Raw genomic sequence first — 21,017 nt, forward strand, 5'->3', positions numbered from 1 at the left:
GACCATTGAAGCTTTATGATTTAGTTGACTATTTAAAGTTAAAAGAGTCTTTGAAAAAGGAGCCAGCTGATGTTACATATTTAGAAAATACCCACACTATATATTTACCGTGGTTGTAGTCAAATGATTCATAGGTCGACATAATGGGTTGTAGTAGGCAATTGGGTTTGTGAGTTCCATACAGTTGTGGTGTATGTGAGTTGGTCCTTTGTAGGTAAGAATAAAGGTTTTCTGAGAATGTTTTGTTTTTCTCATATATAGTGGTATTTTGTTTAATTGGTTTTCACGGGTTTTTGTTGGATTTGTTTGTATCTGATAAGATGTTTTTCATTTTTTGAATGTTTTTGTATTCATTATAACTGTAGTGTTGCATTTATCTGCTTTTAGGGTTGTGACGTTGTTGTCATGTTTTAGATTTTTTATAGAATTAACATCTTTTCATGTGAGGTTTTTTTAGTTTTCTTTTCTCTGAAATTATACTGATGGTTTTACATGAACATTCTTTGAAAAGGTTGTTCAGATACTGTTTTGAGGTGTTTTGGGGAAATAGATGTTTTCAGTTCTACCTGGAAAGATAGGTAGATTGTTGGTTGTCAATGGAATTGTTGTTGAAATTGTCTTCTTTCTGGTAGTTGTTTTCCATTGTTTTGTTGGCATTTTCAGGAAAAAAAACTTACCAAATACCATTTCTCAACCTCAAGATCACATGAACCAGTACACGATTCAAAACGGAAATCCCCAGAAAAATCACCCATACTGGACGATACATCCCCTGGGATTCGGCACATGAAATGAAACAAAAACTAAACATATTAAGAAATCAAATAAACAATGCAACAACTTCTATATTAGAGAAACAAGCACAAAAATGGTAACCAGATTCAAATAACATACACACACACACACACACACACACAAAAACACACATCTTCACACGTTTTTGAACACTGCAAATCAAATAAAGACAACATAACCATAGAAAACACTCAGATACTAAGTAGGGAAACAAATATAAACAAATACAAAATCAAAGAAGCCCTACTTGTACAGCAATTAAACCTAAATTTAAACCAATATAAAGAAACACCTTTATACCTACACTTATTAATAACCTAACATCTAACTGCAATGCCACCTACAATCCCGTACCTATTTACACTCTCATCCCTAAGATATGTGTCCAGCAATGGTCAGTTGCAAACTCTCTCTTTGTTAACCTGAAGATGACCTAAGGAGGTAGAAACGTTGTTCTCTGCTTTGTTAGTAAAAGCGTTGATATCCATATCAGCCATCCTGAGATACACAAACAGAATTCATCTTTCATACAGAGTAAACTAAGTTCTGGAGACTGATAATCTCCAAGATGAACACTTTAAAAAGATTAATTTTACTATTTGTATTTATGACAAAGTTACCATGATACTTGCTACCATTCAGTCATCAACAGAGCATCATATTATTCAACATCCAAGCTAAGGAACTGACTGTCACTCTTATAATTATCTCACACTTAAAAGTGAAGGGAAGTTTTGAGATGTGACACAGATTTGAATTCAGCTAAGTGGCTTGAAATTCCAGAGATCTACTACAGCCCAACCTGCATCACCTTAATCTCAATAATAGTTTTAAATTTTCAAGTTTACGCACAACCTTTGTTTTTACTTTATTCCCTGACAGGGAAATCTAAAAGTAAAGTTTTAGTTCTGATCTGTACGATTAGAATTGGATTAGATTTTTTAATAACATACAATAAGGAAACAATAGTATATTGAGTTTATTTATTACCTTAATATTAAGCATTTTTGGTGACTAAATATTCCAAAATATTTTTGACAAGTCAAAAAAGCCAATCATTACTGTTTTAAAATTTAAAGGTCATTGCTTTTTTAAGGAAACACATACAAATGTTTTGTTAGAGTATTTGCTGTCATGCAATACAAAGAAAACAAAAAAATTACCTGAATTCAAAATTAGATATTTCTTTAAACATTAAAAATGTTTCTTACATTAAAATAGAGCTAATCTCACCAAAATGAAATGACCAAAAGTGAAAAACAAAATAAAAACATACATATAAAATGATTGCAAATAATAATTTTTATTACTTGTTAAATATTTGAATAAATTAATCTTCATCTGTCTTTACCATTTGTGCATGATTACTCAATTTCACTGCTTGGAAACTTGAAAGTTAACTTTTTCTTTACCTAAGAACATATTTTTTAATAGATATTCACTTCTACACACAGTTTATTTACCTGTACATCAACTTTAAAAACTTGCATGCCACTAGCCTTGAGGCAGCTCTCACCTGATCTTGCATGGTCTAACATGAATTGTGCTACTGCACAATCATGCAGCAAAATCCTCTCCACTGATAGAGGGAAACACACCTCTAAACTCAACAACCCCTGATAGGCATTTGCACTGAGAGAACTTCATTCTTTGATGATGCAAGGAATTCAAAAGTTTGTTTGAGGTTGAAAAATTTAATGAGTGTGTGTATGAAGAGGTATATATTGGAAATACATTTTCATGTAAGGAAAATATCAACTTCTGAGATACCATACCTCTTTAAAAATTTAGCTAGAAACACAGAGTGTAATGCTGGAGAGGCCAGTGCAAAGTGTTACCTTGAGAAGACCTCTCAGAAAGCACTCATGGAATGTGATACCCAATGGCAGAGGTTCCCATAGGGGCACACCCATGAGAAACCACATTTCATCTTATCCTGGAGTAACTATTTGCCCAGAAAGAAAAGGAGGAAAAGATAAACAAGTCTTATGTGTTACAGGGATGAGCAGAATAAGAAAGTGGTCATCCAAGTACTTGCTCGTAAGAGGTAAAAGAGCCAATGTGTAGTATGCCTACCAGAACACTACCATCAGATTTTATTGCACAAACACAAGCAGTGGGAGAAGGTCACAAGAGCCATGCCACAGAGAATGAAATAATGTGTACATGTCTCAACTCAACAGACATGGCATAGTGATGCATGCTTACTTTGACTCAACTGGACAGATTCTAGCTGCAGGAGAAGGACAAAAGAGGCATGTATTATATGTATAGTTATATGAAGGGTGATATAGTCTACAGCTATAGTGTCACACCATCCCTCTTCCCACCATATTGGTACTCAATAGTTCTCCATGGTGCACTACTCCAGTGCCTAAGAACTGGACTGTGGTAAGGGTCTTTCATGTATTACTTGTTGGAGAAGAGGGTGTCACAATGGGAAGACCAAGAGAAAAAGATTCCCACTGGTTCTTCAGTTTGGAAAATTTTGTTTGTTTTTTTAAATACGGGAGTCAGTACAGTGAGTGACTGCAAAAACCTATTTTGAAATCTTATGTTAATTATAAAATCTTATGAAACCGACCACAAACTAAAAAAAACTTTAAGTGATTCTGACCACTACAGTGCTAAAGAGAAAAATGAAGTTCTTGAGTGCAAATGGATGAAGGGGTTGTTGAGTATAGAGGTTTGTCAACAACCTCCTGCTGATGGATGGTTTGCCACATTATTATGTTATCATGCAGATGCACAATTCATGTTAGATCATGTGAGATTAGATGGGACTTGCCTCAAGATTAGTGGCATGCAAATCTTTGAGACAGATGCATGAGGAACATAGCTAAACTATATGAAGAGGTGTGGCATCATCTCAGATGATATATTAATTTATTAATTTTGCTTTTTGTCACATACACACAATCAAGAATGATCCTTTTATCACAACTGTATGGTATTTTCTAATGATCTCTGAATTCTTAACACTAATTAAATTTACTGAAGATTAATCAGTTTAATATGTTTAATGCTTTCTTGAGTATATTATTTCTAACTGGTATTTAAGCAGGGATGTACTGAAGTTGTAAAGTGAAATGTGTTGCTACCAATTGTCAGTGTGACCTATTACAATCTCAATAAACTTGGTCTCTAACAAAATGTATAACTTGTTTGTATTACACTAATGTATAAAATACGAGTAATTTGACAGAACAGCCTTCATGAATCTTTATGGAACACGTTTGTATTTGTAAAAAAAAGTAACTACGTCTATTTTTGGCTGTCCAAATTTTCAAACAGTGACCAGAAGAAAGACAGCTAGTCAAAATGCTAAAGGATTAACTGTCACTCTTATAATGCAAAGGATAAAGTAGAAGGGATGAAATATTTTGTGGTGTTACAAATTACTGAGCATGGTTTGTCAACTCCAAAATAAAGAGCTCTACCACAGGGCCAACTTATACCTCGTTAATTTTGAAACTAGCAGGACTAAGTTTAAATTTTCAAATTTAAACATATCTGGAAATATATTTGTTTTTAATTTATACTCTGAAGACAATAATCTAAAAGTTTGTTTTTAGTTCTGATCTATTTAGTTCTTAAAATTCATTAAACACATGGAATGAGGTTTTTAATAAGCTAGTTTTATGGTGTTTAAGCAAATAGCTATGTAGTTCTATTTTAAATGTTATCTTAAGTTCATCATTCTTCTGTGTATTTTACTACTGAAAATGTTTCACAGGCTTGTTGAATATTATTCCACATTAAATCTGTTTACTTTACTCAACAGCATTGAGTAACAATAAGAACTGCATGCTACTTAAACAATTTTTAGTTAAGCAAATATATAATTTTGTAAATTAACAAGTCTGAATCCCTTTATGATTTTAATATATTAACTCTCTCAATAAGGGGTTGTTCCTAGTAACCAACCATGGGATCATTTTCCCTTGTATATAGTTTTAATACTATAACTTTTAATACAATATGTGTATCCTCACAAAATATGGCAGACTTTTAGTACACATAAGTATTTTGTACACAAAAAAATCTGTGTTCTTAATAAAGTATCTTTATTAAAAATTTGTACTTGTTTTGAATAGTCCATGAGCAAAGTGATTTTCATGTTAAAATTAAAAATACTTTTCTTGAACTCAGAAATTTCAGATTTGATTGTGTATCCTCTGAAACCTCTTAAATAAATTTCAAATATTCGTTTTCACTAAAACTTTACATTTTATTTTCTCTACCCTAACTTTATACAACATTGGTCAATTTGACTGATCTTGTAACGACAAAAAACAACAAATCAAATGAAATGTAAATTCACACTTTTTTCTTTCTAGAATGATTTCAAATTATAACATGAAACTACATTTGTTTATACTAAGTAGATTTAAACTTGGAAGAGTATAGATCTATTTATAATTAAATCTTATGGTTTTCTTGCCCTTTGAACAATATCTAACTACTATTTGTGCCATTAGAAGATGTTAATCACTTGGGGAACATGGATGTCTCATTACACTATCAAATTAGACTAATGGAAGTAATGCACTAAAAATTTTTACTTAATGAAATAATAAACCAAAGAACATAGACTAATATCAGTCAAAAAGTGGACAATTTCCCCTAACTCTCACAATAGTTCTAATTTTCCAACTATGTAACAAGAAATGTTAGAAATTCATCCAAGCAAGTAATTATTTTCCCTGTGTGAATGAAGCTTGTAGTAACAGTGATGTTGACAATTTGACAATTCTCCATTCAGGAAACAATATCATACCACATGTCATTTGAAAGGTGAAAAACTTGGCTTTCTATTGTTTATAGATTATATAAACTTAAACGTAAAAGAGAACTATTAACAAATTCTGAAAGAGAGGATGTGATAAGAAGGGTCTGATTTCTGTTTGAAAGTTTTGTAACTAAACAAAACTGATGACTATAAAAATTATGGTTTACCTAAGTAACAATTTTTTTTATAGCGATTTAAGTTTAATTTCATACTTATCTGAAGAGTAGTAGATAAATTAAAGAAGCTACATAGATATAATGTGTCACACTAGGGGATATTCAGGATTTTATAAAATACTGTCTATTAAATTAAGAACTTAAAACATATATTATTAAACACAAACAAAAATTAGGTTAAAAAAACTATGAATGTAAGTCACTAAAATCTTGTGACATTATGCAGTAAAAGATGCCCATCACAACAGGGTTAAATGATTTTTTATCCTTATTTTTAAGATACGTGTACATTAAGCTATGTAAAAGCAAGGTTCCTAATTAGGTAAGAAGTGTGTGTAAATGGCACTCAAAATATGTTAATTCTTCAGTTGTTTAAGTACAATAACAGAATTTTCAAGATTTCTGACTCACACTGTTGGTATTCTGCAAAAGATATTTAGTCCTTACCCTGTTAACATATTGGCCACCAGGAGAGTTTGCAAATTCAAAAACAAGGAAATCTGCAAAAGTTCTCAAGTGAGCTGAAAGAGCACGAGCACCTATTCTATCCAAGATTCTGTATGGAGAAAGTACGTTTTTTATGAAACCTTTTACAAAAAAGAAAAATATTACTGTAAGAAACAGAAACACTTATAGGTTTTATCTTCTCAGTAGTAAACAAACTATCTGCAACAAATGTGAATTAGAATATGAAGAAATCTAAAAAAAATAAGGTGCTGATCATTTAAAAAAAAGTAAATTTTCATCTAAAAATGGATAAAATGTTAAACAACTGCCACATTACCTATAAGTTCAAATGCAAAACATCACTATCATTTTATACCTGATAAAATCAGAGTTTCTCTTTCATTTTTCAAAAATATATTTACTAAAACAACAAGAATAAAAATATTTTAAGTGTAAGTTATCTTGACCTAATTTTCCAGTTTTTATATTGATAAAATGGGTTAAAAATTATGTGTAGATCCAGAAGAAAATGATTAACTCCAAATCCATCACATGAAATTAAATATTTCTGAAACAATAATGAAAATAGGGCCACATTTCAATATGCTATAATTATTGCCATCAGCATGAAAAGTGGTGAATGTAATAGCGGAACAATATGTAAGTGGTGTATGTCTAATGAAAAACAGTTTTCATCAAACAGACTACTCGACACATTACCTGTACATTCTGCACCACTGGTCAAACAGACAGAAAACTTCCAAGATGAAGACCAAGCAGTATTTACTAGTTATTTAAACATACTCATCATTACTGATGAAGTAAACAGTGTTCAACATGAACAAAATATAGATTTAACTGCCCCCAAATGTTGCACATTCAGGTGTAATGATAGAAATAATAATGAATTATACCCTTCCAAAACTACTTTAGAATACATCTCCAGTCAGATATATTCAGGCAAATATTTCTAAATTTTCATACAGGTGTTCTGCATGTAATTCTGACATTCTAATTAAAAGAATGTTGAAGGTTTATAAGCATGCACAGGTACTAATTCTTTCATTCAGATAAAGGCTGTATAAGCCAACAACTGGAAATTTCTGGAATATGTAAGCCAATTTTAAGGGGTGAAATAAATACTTGTACAAACTATTAATAGTTAAGAATTTTCTTCCCTCTAAATGTTGTATGGTGTAGTAACAATGGCATAAGGAGCATTAGCTTCTGATATACCACACTTTTCATGTATGTTTAAGTTTAGGCAGTATTTCAGAATTCAATGAAATTATAGCCTACTGTAGAGGGTTTAACAAATCAAAGAATATATTAATCCTCTAAATCATTCATAAATTCTTTCTTATCACTGATTACACATTTTGTATCAAAATTAGTCTCAGACTTCAGGAATATACTGTTTGTCATTAAAAAAAAAACTTCCTAATACTCTAACTTTATTTTTCTTAATCTTTTATTTAAGACCCACATATTTTGAAAGTTACCATTTTACTCACCTGAAATTGTATTTTTGACAGATACTCACCTCTTGACACAGAAAGCTATTTCCCTGTGCATCTGTATTTGAGATACTATACTTTAGGCAACACTCATCTAAACTCAAGATATTTCTCCTGATTTGTGTTACTGCATAATAACATTCTTATACTACAAAAGCCCTCCACTAATAGAAGTACAACACTAGCTCCCATTATGCATCTACAATCATGATCTTCATTCTATTACAACACAAGAAATCCTGAAGTGCAACAAAAGTGGGGAGGATGAATGTAAAACATGCAAAAATGGGATCCAAAGAGGCACACTTGTGGGAAATTGCATCTTATTTTTTCTAGGGTATGCTTTTCATCCAGATTGGAAGAGAAGAAAAAGGGTGGAAAGAGAACATATTTGTCCAGAAACTTGTACACAACAAGTTAAACAGTAAATACGTGTATCATGGTTGGGGCATACTCAGACTGTACCAAGTGCTCATCTCAACTATACAGTCAAAATTACTGGACCAACACAGGCTGAAGGAGGAGGGCACAGGAATTATGAGTTGTTGTTGTTCTCAACTTTACCATCAGAGCTCTTGGATCGACACCAGCTGTGGGAGGAGTGAACAGAATAAATGCAAGTGTAGTGTTTTGCCACAACTCTATTTTCAGACTCTTAGATGGATACCAGCTGCAGGAGGAGGACAAGATATGCAACTCTACTGCCAGACTCCTGGATCAACATCAGCTGCAATAAAAGGGTATGGAAACTGTGACAAATAGTATGTAATATGAAGAATGTATGCATCAATTCCACTGAACAATCATCAGCTGAAGGATGAGGGCACAATTTGTTTATAAATGTTCACCTCAACTGAACTGAGCAGGAAATGACTGCAAGATGGAGAAAAATACAAACTGTCTTCATCACATCACTAGGAAGCAGAAGAGAAAAGCAGCTTCCATTCTGATAACCCTGGCAGACCCAGGCCATTTGGCAATCTAACATCTAGTTAACTGTAAAATTTTGGAATGAATGTGGTAGATTAACTCTGATAAAAAAAAACAAAAAAAACAACAAACTAGGCAGTGTAAAGAATGTTTGTCTAATTCACAATAGGAAGAGGATCCCTATCAATCACACATATGAAGACTTGTGTAGGCTAGTCCAACAATGATCCAACATCAGCCTACTTAAATACTAATACCTGGTTGGTGCTGGCATTTTGTTGGGATAATTATAGGAAGGATGACTTATGCTACACTAACAGTGTCACCACCACCCAACATCCCACAGATCACCACCTTTTGTTTAGCTACCAGCTGTTAAATTCCAATTAATGAGGGGTCTCCACTGTAATACAGAGCACCCCTAGTGCTGGATTTTTCCAGTATAGTCCATGAAATAGGTACAGTCTGAAGGCAAGTAAGCAGGAAAGGCAGAAGAGGAGAAGCTACACTGAAGAACCATAGGGAACAAGAAACATCTGCAAGTTGCACTGAGGCACAATAAAGCACTTCAGACTTGAAATATTGAGGGGATATGTGAAGAAGTGTGATAAAAGGGTCAGGGAAAACAGGAGTATTGGATACTAAATGGTGAAACCAAGACCAAAAGTCTGCTTGTTCAAAAACATAAGAGTAATCTCAAACACAAGAATCTCAAAAATGGGTGGAAAATAATAAAATTAAGAAAAAGAACACAAAAAACAGATATATGGAATGAGATAGGCTTAATATGTGGAAATGGTCCAGAATTGGTAAAAAATATAAGTTATGATCAGTATTATGAAGGAAGGAACAAGCAGAAGAATATAAGATAGGTGAAAGAAAAACAATACCTGATAAATTTAAATTGAAAAATGTGAGAAAGTTTAAAGTTCTCTTCAAAAAGGAGGAGAAATTTCCAAAACTTATGCAGGTTACAGGTGAAGAAAAATCAAATTCATCCTTCTCATTCATCCCACAAATGAGGGGAAAGAATATCTGAAGAAAACAATAAACTGAAAAACTTGGCAGCATAAGAGAACCCACTATCCTATCTGCAATGGTTGCCACATCATATCAAAAGAACTTCTCTCCATGAGCTATCATTATTACCCAACTTGTGTCAAGAAATTAATCAATCACACAAGCAGAAGAACATGGTACATGAACTAGTGTTCATAGTTTGAAAAAAAAAGTAAACTAAGTTCCCTCACACTGCAAAACTCATTTCATTGACAAAGAAAAACTTTTCTGATGTATTTAGTGCCATGGAACAGAATTAAAATCATAGAGTGCAAAAGTACAAAAGGAGCTATTGTGCAGGAATGTTGTGTCACCTTCCTATTGATAAAGTTGTATGCAGTGGTATAAATCATAAGGAATCTTGAGAGTTTAGGTGGAATTTGCCTAAATGCTAGTGGCACGTATATCTCCGAGGCAGATGCATGGAAAAGATACATTACTGTGGGAAGAGTATGTATTACCTCAGAATTATTGTTAGCTCAGCTAAAAGTTTTACTTTAAGAGCTACACTGTCTACCAATACAGAAAGAAAGAATCAATTTAATTTATAAAACTCTTTACTAGTAATAGAATATTTACTTTAGCTTGCATCTTTTCACTTCATCTACAACTGTCTCAAAGTGATAAAGATGTCTTCTAAACTTTATAGCAGAATTCTGATTCTCTTTAAAAACAGATTTCTGATACTCCTTAAAGTTATGTTGGTAACTCTGCTGATGCAGAGGCAGAGCTTGAACCAAAAGCCAAGACTGTATAGTCATGATATCCTTAAGAAAATCTGGGAGCATTCTCTTCCAGGAAATTTTGTAAATTTGAAGCTATTGGAAACACCATTTCCTGCATTCGATGTTTGAATTTATATTATATGTTTTACATTTACTGGCACTAGCTGTACATTTAACTGCTCTTGTCACTCGGACAGTGTTTCTGTATACCACATTAGTTAGAAAATTTGAAAATGTTTTTTCATTCATATACGTTACAGCTTATCAACTAACCAGTAGCAGTATTGTTGTATTTCATTATGCATGGATGAGCACAGACTGGGCATTAAACACATAACAATAAATGTATTATTGTGAGGTATGTACTGTTGTAAGTTATACTCTCTTAAACTTTTCATTCACTCAGAAGGATCAGGAATAGTTTCAAAAATATTTGAAAACAATTTATTCAAGGACAAGAGATCTTGAAAATTGCAGTTAAATTGATACTGCTGACTGAGTGTATTAATGTGTATTGAAAAAGTTACCTTACAATGAGCAACTTGTGTAACATGTAAAAAATACTATATGCACCATTAAAAAAAGAAGGTTAATTGCCCATACGCATTAATTTTCTAGTTTTAAAATACAATTTCTGGGAACAAAGCCCTCAAATCATCTTGCTGAGAGTATAACACAACAAAATAATAGAATCATTCCCAGAGTGACTGTATATATATAGTAAAACCAGATAATAATGAAAGATTTTTAATTCAAATACATATTTAATGAAAGTAAAGATAATAAATAGGGCTTTATAAGGACAGAAGACCTTACTTTTGCAAAAAATAAAATACTGCAAAATAAAGTTCATTAAAAAATTGCAGAAAATGTTACATAATTAAAATATTCCAAAATATTAATATTACATTGCCCAGTTAGGCTTAAATTCACAAAGACCTATAAAATGAGGCAGAAATAAAAACAAATTGAGCATGATCTAAGATCTCAAATAGAAGTGATCTTTCACAATAGTTGTAAAGTTAGCTATGAAGATTTCTGTTCTTCGTAACATTAGAACTGGCCAGCCATACTAACATTGTTACCATTAGCAAAATACTATTTTTGGTTAAAGAGAAAACTGCAAGTTATATGTAAATATATGTATTTACCATAGTTCAAGTAAAATATGGAATGAAGATTAAAACACCACTTACTTGTATGCCAAAGGACTTATCCTATCATTCTCCAAAAGCATTTTCCACAAAAGGCTACAAAATTGGATAAAGACAAGAGAAAAGTGCAGAATGAAATGTATGAAAAATGGGAAGAAAATGAAAAACATCTGAAGAACTGATTATAAACATTTTGAAACACAGTTTGAGAACTTTAATAAGACTAAAAATATCTGTTGAAAGAAAAGGAGGTGAAATTTTGACTTCTATACCAAGACCTTCCTCAGGTCACTGTAGGTACCTACATAGTGTCTTATAAAGGTAAATAGAGTCCTGTGATAAAAATCAAAATGTATTGGTTGAATAGATGTTGTTAGTAGGCCTATGACATCATCATATTATCTGTAGAGTTTGTTTAGGATGGTTGTCCACAGATCAGTGTTGGACAAACTATTGTTTCTCAATTTCAGGTTGGTGTTCTGTAATGTAGATAACTTGTTTGACTCTTCTTTTTCTTTGGTAGTGAGCTCTGTCTAACATTCTGTGTTAATTCCAATTTCTGATATGTACTGCTTTGTATTTATGTTCAGCCAAAGCCACTTTATATGGGTATGTTATCTGGATGTAAGCTTGAGATTACATATTACTAAGTTTTTGTCTCTTAAAACTTTGAGATAACACAGCTTAATAGTACATTTCTACTGGTTACTGTGAATATCTTCGCATTTGTCAACAAATTAGATATATATATATATATATATATATATCCATTGGTAAATAAATCTTGTCCAAAATCAGGTAGACACCAGAAACTGGTCTATAAAATAACCACTGAAACCAAACTTGTATTATAAATGATGCAAAATCACACATGCTCAATCCCTTCACTTCTTAAAGAAAAAAAAAAATATTTGCCTTGTTTTCTTCATAGACCTAGTTCAGACATTACTGAAAATATGTTAAAAAAAAACAAAAGACAAAATATGACACATGACAATGTAACAACAAAATTAATTTTATTAGTCATGAAGATATTATTATTACTCAACATTAAAATGAATGCTCTAATACTTAAACCAATACCTATACAAATGTACCTAACCTTTTATCATCCATGGAAGGGTTTTTCTAAATGTGCAGATGGAAATGATGGCTAGCATGCATAAATACACAGGTAGAGATGATAAATGGTTACACAGGATAACTATACAAAAATTAAGCATTTACAAAAGCCACTCAATATAAGGTAATCTAAGCTGATATCAAAGATCATATTTTCAAAGCTTGTCTCAGAATATTTAAATGAGGAAAATAAAAAGGGTAAAAAACATAAAAATCTTGATAAATATGACCTTATTAAATCTTTCAGTTATATATGACATCAATCTGAAAACTGTCAGAATTGACAAGCAGAGTATTCTCAATTACTTCAACTCTTAGTCAACACATAAAAAGACACATCAGTTAGCTTATAAGCACAACACAATGTTGAATGCTAGAACAGTGGTTAGAATGTCAGGAAATAGAACACAAAGTCTTAATTAAGGTGGCCTAATGGTAAAAATTAAATATAAAAATCTGGATGATGGAGATTGTGATTTGTTAAATTTCATTTATTTCTACTTTCTTTATTTTGTTAGAAACTCTTTGAAAGTTTCATACTTTCAATGTTATACGTTTTAGGAATTATCAGTGCACAAACTTCTAGATCAACTTACACTGAAACTGTCCTTACAGTTTGTCCTGACCAATAACAACCAAAGAGCTAAACACAAATTCCAGTTAGTTTCTACTTTGATAATATTAGCATATAGTTTAAAACTTAAAATGTAACTAAGGTCATCTTAAAAAAACTTACCAAAGAAAGAGAGGAGTGGTTTTCTGAAGAGAGAAATGAGCAATAATGTCATTTTCATTACTCATTGCTGCAAAAAACAACAAATAAATGTATGTTTATCTATTAATGAAGATACAAATCAGCTGTTAATTTTAAATTCTAAGAATAAATAAAAAAATCATCATCTTAACTATGATGGTATCTTAAAGACCAGTTTTATAAAACAGGCCAAAAAGAAATTATTCTGCACAAAACAAAGAAAACTGGATATAATATATAAAAAGTGGAGGGAAGTAAACAAGCTCTCAAGTAAGAGATGTTTATGAAAGTAAGACCCTTTAGTGACAGAGATACAAAAACCACCATTAGATTGTGAGTAAGTAGTTCATTTTATATATAATTTTAAATAGAAAAAAACAACAGTTATATCTTAAGTCAATCACATTATATCTGTTTTACTCTTACCACAAGTCAATACAACCTTGGTTAACTAGCATATCAGTGTTAACTAGTTTTTGTAGACACAAAGACAACCAAGTAAATATTTTAATTCTACACTGAATATAAAAGAAGACTTTCTAATGTTTACATATTACAGTACTGAAATTAGTACATATTATTCTTATCATCATTATGTTGTTTGTACAATTCTGCTGATTAGAACATTAACTAAACTTCAGTGACATCTTTAATGGTGTGTTTTTATTAACCTGTTTTTATTTTGTATCCAATTTTTTTTAATTTTCATTAGAATTAACTAACCTCGCATAACTTAATACAGATGGTAAATAGATATCTTACAATAGAAATCTTGAGAACTTGAAGATCAATATCTTCTCTTAATTTCCAAATGTCCAAAGGTCAATAATATTACTGTCAAAAGAAAAAAAAACAAGAGAATACCAAAGAGAGGTATGGAAACAACCCATGTATACCCTCCATAACCCAAAACACAGAAAGAAGAATTGAGGGAGAAAGCTAGAGAAATCAAAGATAAGGACAAGAACAATCTGACAAGGGAATGTGAAAATAAGCTTTGGAGATGACCATTTTGGTCACTCAAAGACCTAGAGAAAAAGCCCACTGAAGAGTAAGGCAGGATCCCATGGTGAATCATGGGGCACGAACTTAATGATTGAGGCAGGACAGGTCAATGCCTAGCCTTCAGTCTCTGGTCTTTTTTGAGAACCACAAAAATGTGGGAGTAAAACCACCCCAAACACTGGTGAGACAAGGAATCCTGAGGAGGAAGAAGGAAAACAGGCACATGGATAAGGGAAAAGGAGTAAGAATTGGAAGGACAGAATGTTCTGAAAATATCCTGTGAACCCAAACATTGAATATGAAATGGCTCCACTGATGAATGAAAGCTGTCAAACAAGTTCCCACTGGACCTAACACATCTGACAGTCACTGTAATCAATGGTGGTGTACCGTGCATTGGGGGGAGGTGAGATGACCAAAATCCTTGTCAGCATGGCTAGAATTAAAAGGATAACAGAAAGAGGGTCAATGGGAGGAGGCACAGATTGTCCCATATAATGCTCAAGTTTTCTGTGAATAAATGCCAATAAATACCCCAGTGGGTCACTTGCACCTGTGGCCTGGAGTATGGCACTAGGTGAATAAAATGAATCCAAAATGGTAATATTAACTTTGGAATTCCTGCTTGACATCGAACAAACAATTAAAAGATTTTATGACAAAACATGAGTAAATAATTTCTTTCAAAATGAAAGTGAAAGTTTCTTGAAAATAGATGAAATAAAGTGTAAGTAAACCATTCCATAGAAGAACTAGAACAAAATAAAGACATCTGAATTCAAGCTCTTTCAAACAGTGGTAGATTTAAGGTTATGTGGGCCAAGAGGCTAATAATTTTAGTGGACTTTACATCCCATTTAATCTTACAGATAATAAAATTATCTATGAGCCTCCATTAAGACCATGAGACTCATGGCTGAGCCCCTTCCAGCTTCTACCTGATGCCACTGCTACCAAACAGGAACTGATGATTTGGTAGTGACATATATAGAGAGAGTCACATGCATCACATGATGATTTGCATTAGAGGCATGTTGAAATCTTTGCTTCCAATGAGGTAATGTAAAGAAGACTTGTGGCATACGTTATAAAAAGTTTGCATATAAAGAGTAGCACATAATGGGAAAAGCTAATCTTGTAAGTGAAGAGATATACTGTATCCAAACATTATGCTTCTAATCCACTAGTTTGTTTAACAATAGCAGACTGATTTATCATAAAGTAGCAAAACATGACTAGGGAATTCAGTTATTTTTTAAAATTCTTGAAGTTTCCTTTTCACCTCAGAGAAAAACTTATAATATTCACTGTGAAACAAAATTCAAATGCTCTCTTAGCCTTAATCTATTGAAAAAAAAAATATTGGTTCTCTTCCTTCCCTTAAGCTTGAGCTTTAAAAATATTTGAAACAAAATTCTCAATCCTTTACTGAATAATAAAAAAAATACATGTACAAGCACCAAGTAAAAATGAACTCATCAAAACATGCAATTTTTTAAACCCTTACTTTTCCACTTCCTGTATTCTTCTTCCACTGAGCGTTTAAGTTGTGCTTTGTTTTCTTTTTGGACTTGATACTGAGTGAAAAAATCAGCCAAGACAGGAGGAAAACACATCAGAGTGAAATTAGACCAGCTGAGAGGGGTGTTTTGCATAATATTACTCAACAAGTCTTTGCACCAAGTGGCTGACAGAGTTTCAGATCCTGATTAATATTAAACAAAATACAGTTAGACACCAAGTTGCACCACTTACCTACCACAAGGAATGGGACAACTGCATAAAATTAACTTTTATATAAATGAATAATAATACCAGGTGATCAACTCAAAATATTAGTATTTTGTCCAATTTAAAATAAAACATATCACAAACAAACACCAAACTTTGACTCAAGCTACTATACTTGTAACATCACTAATCAATGACAAAAACATAAACTAGTACACTCTTGTACAAATTGTAACATAATGTTAACTATGGAGACATGTGAATAGTGCTACCATAATTCCATACTTTAAAAAACTATAACTTGTTTTACTAGTTATGACCTTTACAGAAGAAACAGGAATATTCTGTCTGAAATAAAAATAAGCATGCCAACATATTCCTATTACATAGCTTTCCTATATTCAAGAGAGTAAATTCACAGCTACGTGGCAAATTCTGAGATCAAGAACATAGTTTTCAGGGTCATGCACGCTTTTTAATATTTGCTTGTATGCCTAATACTGGAATTTATTCCATCCAATATATGCTTTACAATTCCAAATCTTATTAAATAGATTCATTAACCTTTTCATGATGGGTCACAGGTCAAAGGCTTTGTCAGTGTGTTTGATGACTTGCATTCAAAATTTTCTTGAACTACTATTTTATGAATTTATGTCAGTAAGTTTAGAATCAAATTGTAGATTATAATTCAAACTTTAATGCTATATATAAGTTAATTTCTTAATTGAAAAGTGAATATTAAATGAACATAGCTAAATATAGATTTTAGCATGTCACGTGGTATGCCGGATACAGCACTATTTAAAATTAGGTACTCAAATGAATAATACTGACAAGCTAGAATATAAAATAACCTCATATCTTTTTATTTTGCTGACATTTGGCCAATGTACTGAATCAAACACAGCAGCCCTGTTCACTTTTTTCCATTTTTGGAGACAGTTCCTTACACACATTACTTCTATACATGACATGTGAATAACCAATCAACAGCTTAGAATGTCCCTTTTGTAATTTTCTCAGCCATTTTAGTCTGTAAAAAGGCTACCATGTTCTTCAAATCAAGATTTCATGAAGGTAGGTAGTGTCTTTAGTCTGCTTGAAGTTTCATGTTTTTTAAAATTTACATTAATCTTAGTTATTAATCTTAATAAATTATAGTGGAATTCTATGGTACTGATATAGTTTTTTATGATTTTATTTTGGTTATTCAACTGTATATATATAAAACCTAGAAAGAAAAAAAATTTGTTTCATACTTTACAAATGTGAAATTTTAAAAGGCTTAGCAACTTATGTCCAGTAGTAATTGAGTTCAAAGGTCATAGTGAGAAGAGATAATTGTGTGCTTTCCTTCTAGATTTACTTTTCTATATTTTAATAAATATAAGTTTAATAATCTATTTCTAAATAGTAATAATCTATATACATATATAATGTATAATAACTGAATGCAACTGTATATTACAAAATATTAGTCCACTAAAACACAGCCAAGATAGGGAAGACTACAAGTTTTATATTATTGAATACATGAGTGCATGTGCACCATTGTCAATACAAGTTATGTAATATTAGCTAAGCATGACTGGAAGATTAGTATAATAAATATATATAAATGTATAATGTTATGATATTTATGCTATTTAGTCTAAACAGTTATAATTTTGTGTTATAATCTGTAGTCATTCGAGCATGGAAAAAACAATTCACATTTTCTTTTTTGTTATGGTTACAAGGTTGGTCAAGTGACAGCCTCCATAGTTAGAGTATAGAAAATAACAAACATTTAAAATGTATTTAGGAGGTTAGGCAAACAATATACGAGATTTTTGGAATGAGTAATAGTTTTCTTAATCATAACATGGAATCACTTTGCACCCAGACTAGTAATGAAACACTCTATATTCACAAACTAACCTAGTAAAAATACTTCATTAAAATATCTGATTTTTGGTGTACAAAAAACTTGTAATCTTTACTAAAAGTCTACCAAATTGTGTGAAGATACATGTACTGTATCAAAAGTTATAGTGCAAATATTTAATTGGTGCAAAACTGTAGACAAATTTGTGTATATTATACTGAGCCCATAACGAAATGGTCAACTATTAAACACATTTATAGAGGAAGGAACATAAAAAAGAACTTATAAATTATTAAAGTCAAGGATAAATACATACGAAGGGGTTAGTACAGAAATGGAAATTATTAATATATTTTGGGTCTAAAATTACAGTAATTTTATGATTTTCAATTCATTCAAATTCAATACTATACGTGGATAGATTCACAAATATTGTTACTATTAGGCTAATTCTTTTTCTGATCCAGTAAAAGTTTCCAATAAAGGTTTGCATATTATCAGAAAGAAGTTTACTTTGTGACATAGAAGGATCTTAAGAAAGTGATTAGAGCAAGACTTTAAACATATAATAAATATAAAAGCAATACTTTAGTAGATTACAAAATTTGATTGATATTAGTTGTTCTACATTTAAAGAATTAACTATAAACACAAAAGTAAAGACATGGCCTATAAAATACCAAAATCACCTGTAACATGAATAGCTCGTGCTAATGTAAGAACAAGGGCTTTGTTGAGCTCTTCTGATTCTGCAGAGATGACTGGTTGATTTCTGTTCTCACTCTGAAAACGTGATAACTGAGGTTGCACCTCTGCATTACCAAGCCTCATGATCAATTTCAGTGCTGTACTTTCCATACTAACAGAAAATAGATATTTTAAAAAAAGGCACTTACAGGCATTATTGAATCAAGATCTTCTACAGTCTAATTTTTTCTTTGCAAATGTTTATATGAAAACTTGCTTTAAAATGTAAATTAATTTTCTTTCAAGTACCTACACAAGAATCAAATTAGAATTATAACCTTTGTGATTTTTGAAGAGCAGTTTTCATTTAGTGCATTTTTAGGTTCTTTGTAATTCAGTAAAATGTGTAATTATCTAGTTGGCATAAAACTTTAAAATGTATTGTTTTTCTACTGATATGCAGCTGAGTCATGATAATGTTACACATAACATAAAACCCTAATTTTAATACTTTTGTACAAACATTTCATGGCTTTAAAAAATTCTCCACTGCCATGATTTCTAATAAACATAATTAAAAATATGAAGGAAAGTCTAAAAAGTGAAAATTTGGCAAATATTCTTCATTAATTCAAGATGTTGCATGGAAATACTGCCTTGAAGTGAGTAATTAGCTTGATTAATCAATATAATTAGTTGCTTATAAGTATCATATTTTCCATCAATTAGCATTATGTAAAATAAATGATTAATCAAAATTGCAACTAAGACAAAACTAATCAACAAATCTGAATTAATGTTTCCAATTATTAGCATTTTCAATCATTTCAACTATCTAAGTAAGCCATATATTGTCATTCTGTTTTCTCATTATTATTTTAGATTAATTCCAGATTATTCAGCATAATTATTTGGACCATGACTCAAAGAAATAACCAATTAATCAAAACTTGTGTTTCTCACTGTTACTTTTTTTTTTAAATTATTCTAACTATCCAGGTTGTTTGTGAGAACAATCAGTTATCAAATTCTTCTAATCACCTAACAATAATACTGCCACAAATTTCTTTTCCCCTTCCAATATATTTAATAATTCTGGTTTAACATGCTGTAGCTCTGCATGAAACCATGATACATGAAGAACAAAGTAATTACTATGTGCTCAGACCCATTTTACTACAATATGACTAAAAGATATAAAATGTATGATAATCGATAAACACACAAATGAAATGCATGTTACACGCTATATTCATTTCTTACGTTTCTCTTGAATAAATTCATATGACAGTAACTCAGGCTACTAAATAATGTGAAAAACAAATTTATTATAGCAGAAGTAAAAATATAATTGACTCAGAAGTTTGATATTAATTCTGATTAACTTAAATAAAATCATTAAAATTGCAAGCAATGCCAAAACAATGAAGAGATAAGTTAATAACTCTTTATACAAAAAGTTTTCCTGGTTGTTCTGAAGAAATATTGTTAGATTATAAAAGAATGAAGAGATCATCACTCACCACAGAAACAGCTGAGTCTGGTTAGTCTAAAGAATTATTGTTAGGTTATATAAAAATGAAGGGGTAAATAACTCACTACAGGAATAGATTAATCTGGCAGATCTGAGAAAGTATTGTTAGATTATTAAAAAATGAATAAATAATAATTAAACATGAAAACAGCTGAACCTAGTTGGTTTAAAGAAATATTGTTAGGTTATAAAACAATAATGAGAGAGTAACTCACCACAGGAACAGTTGAATCTGGTTGGTTTGAGGAAGTGTAGCTAGGTTTTGAAGATGTGTGAGTAAGTGTATGCGATAATGAGGCAAAATGTGATGAAGTCGGTAAGTAAACATTTCCAACAAGGTGTGCAAGGTCCCCCATGCCTGGTGCCGTAACACATTCACAAGTAGATGAGCTAAATCAAAATAAGTTTACAATAACATGTAGTACTCACACAAACTTTCAAATAATGAATAGATCCTTTTTTGTGCTACCCACCAACTCTAAATTCCTCATGATGTAATTCAATAATTTAAAAATGGTAAAGAAGAACTAAGTCTTTACAGTCACCAACTTTTCACCTGCCAGTTGAGGAAAGAAAATTAATACAAAAATGTTATATGAAGTAATACTTTCAGCATTTTACACAAATCTTAATTTAATTTTACTAATCAAGAATCATAAACAAAACAGATAACTTATTCAAAGTTCTAAAGAAATTATACAAAAGCTAATAAATAACAT

General features: G+C 31.3%; 1 protein-coding gene across 1 annotated transcript in view; it reads right to left on the minus strand.

Moving 5' to 3' along the window:
- Window positions 1-21,017, minus strand: part of MED23 (mediator complex subunit 23) — a 106,632-nt gene that overhangs the window by 40,757 nt on the left and 44,858 nt on the right. The window contains 6 exon segments of the mRNA XM_076511876.1: window positions 6,211-6,319; window positions 11,638-11,691; window positions 13,454-13,520; window positions 15,984-16,181; window positions 18,767-18,936; window positions 20,514-20,688. Of these exon segments, the coding sequence (XP_076367991.1) occupies window positions 6,211-6,319; window positions 11,638-11,691; window positions 13,454-13,520; window positions 15,984-16,181; window positions 18,767-18,936; window positions 20,514-20,688 (773 nt within the window).

This window comes from Tachypleus tridentatus, chromosome 7, assembly GCF_004210375.1.
Source record: "Tachypleus tridentatus isolate NWPU-2018 chromosome 7, ASM421037v1, whole genome shotgun sequence".
Classification (NCBI taxonomy): Eukaryota; Metazoa; Arthropoda; class Merostomata; order Xiphosura; family Limulidae; genus Tachypleus; species Tachypleus tridentatus.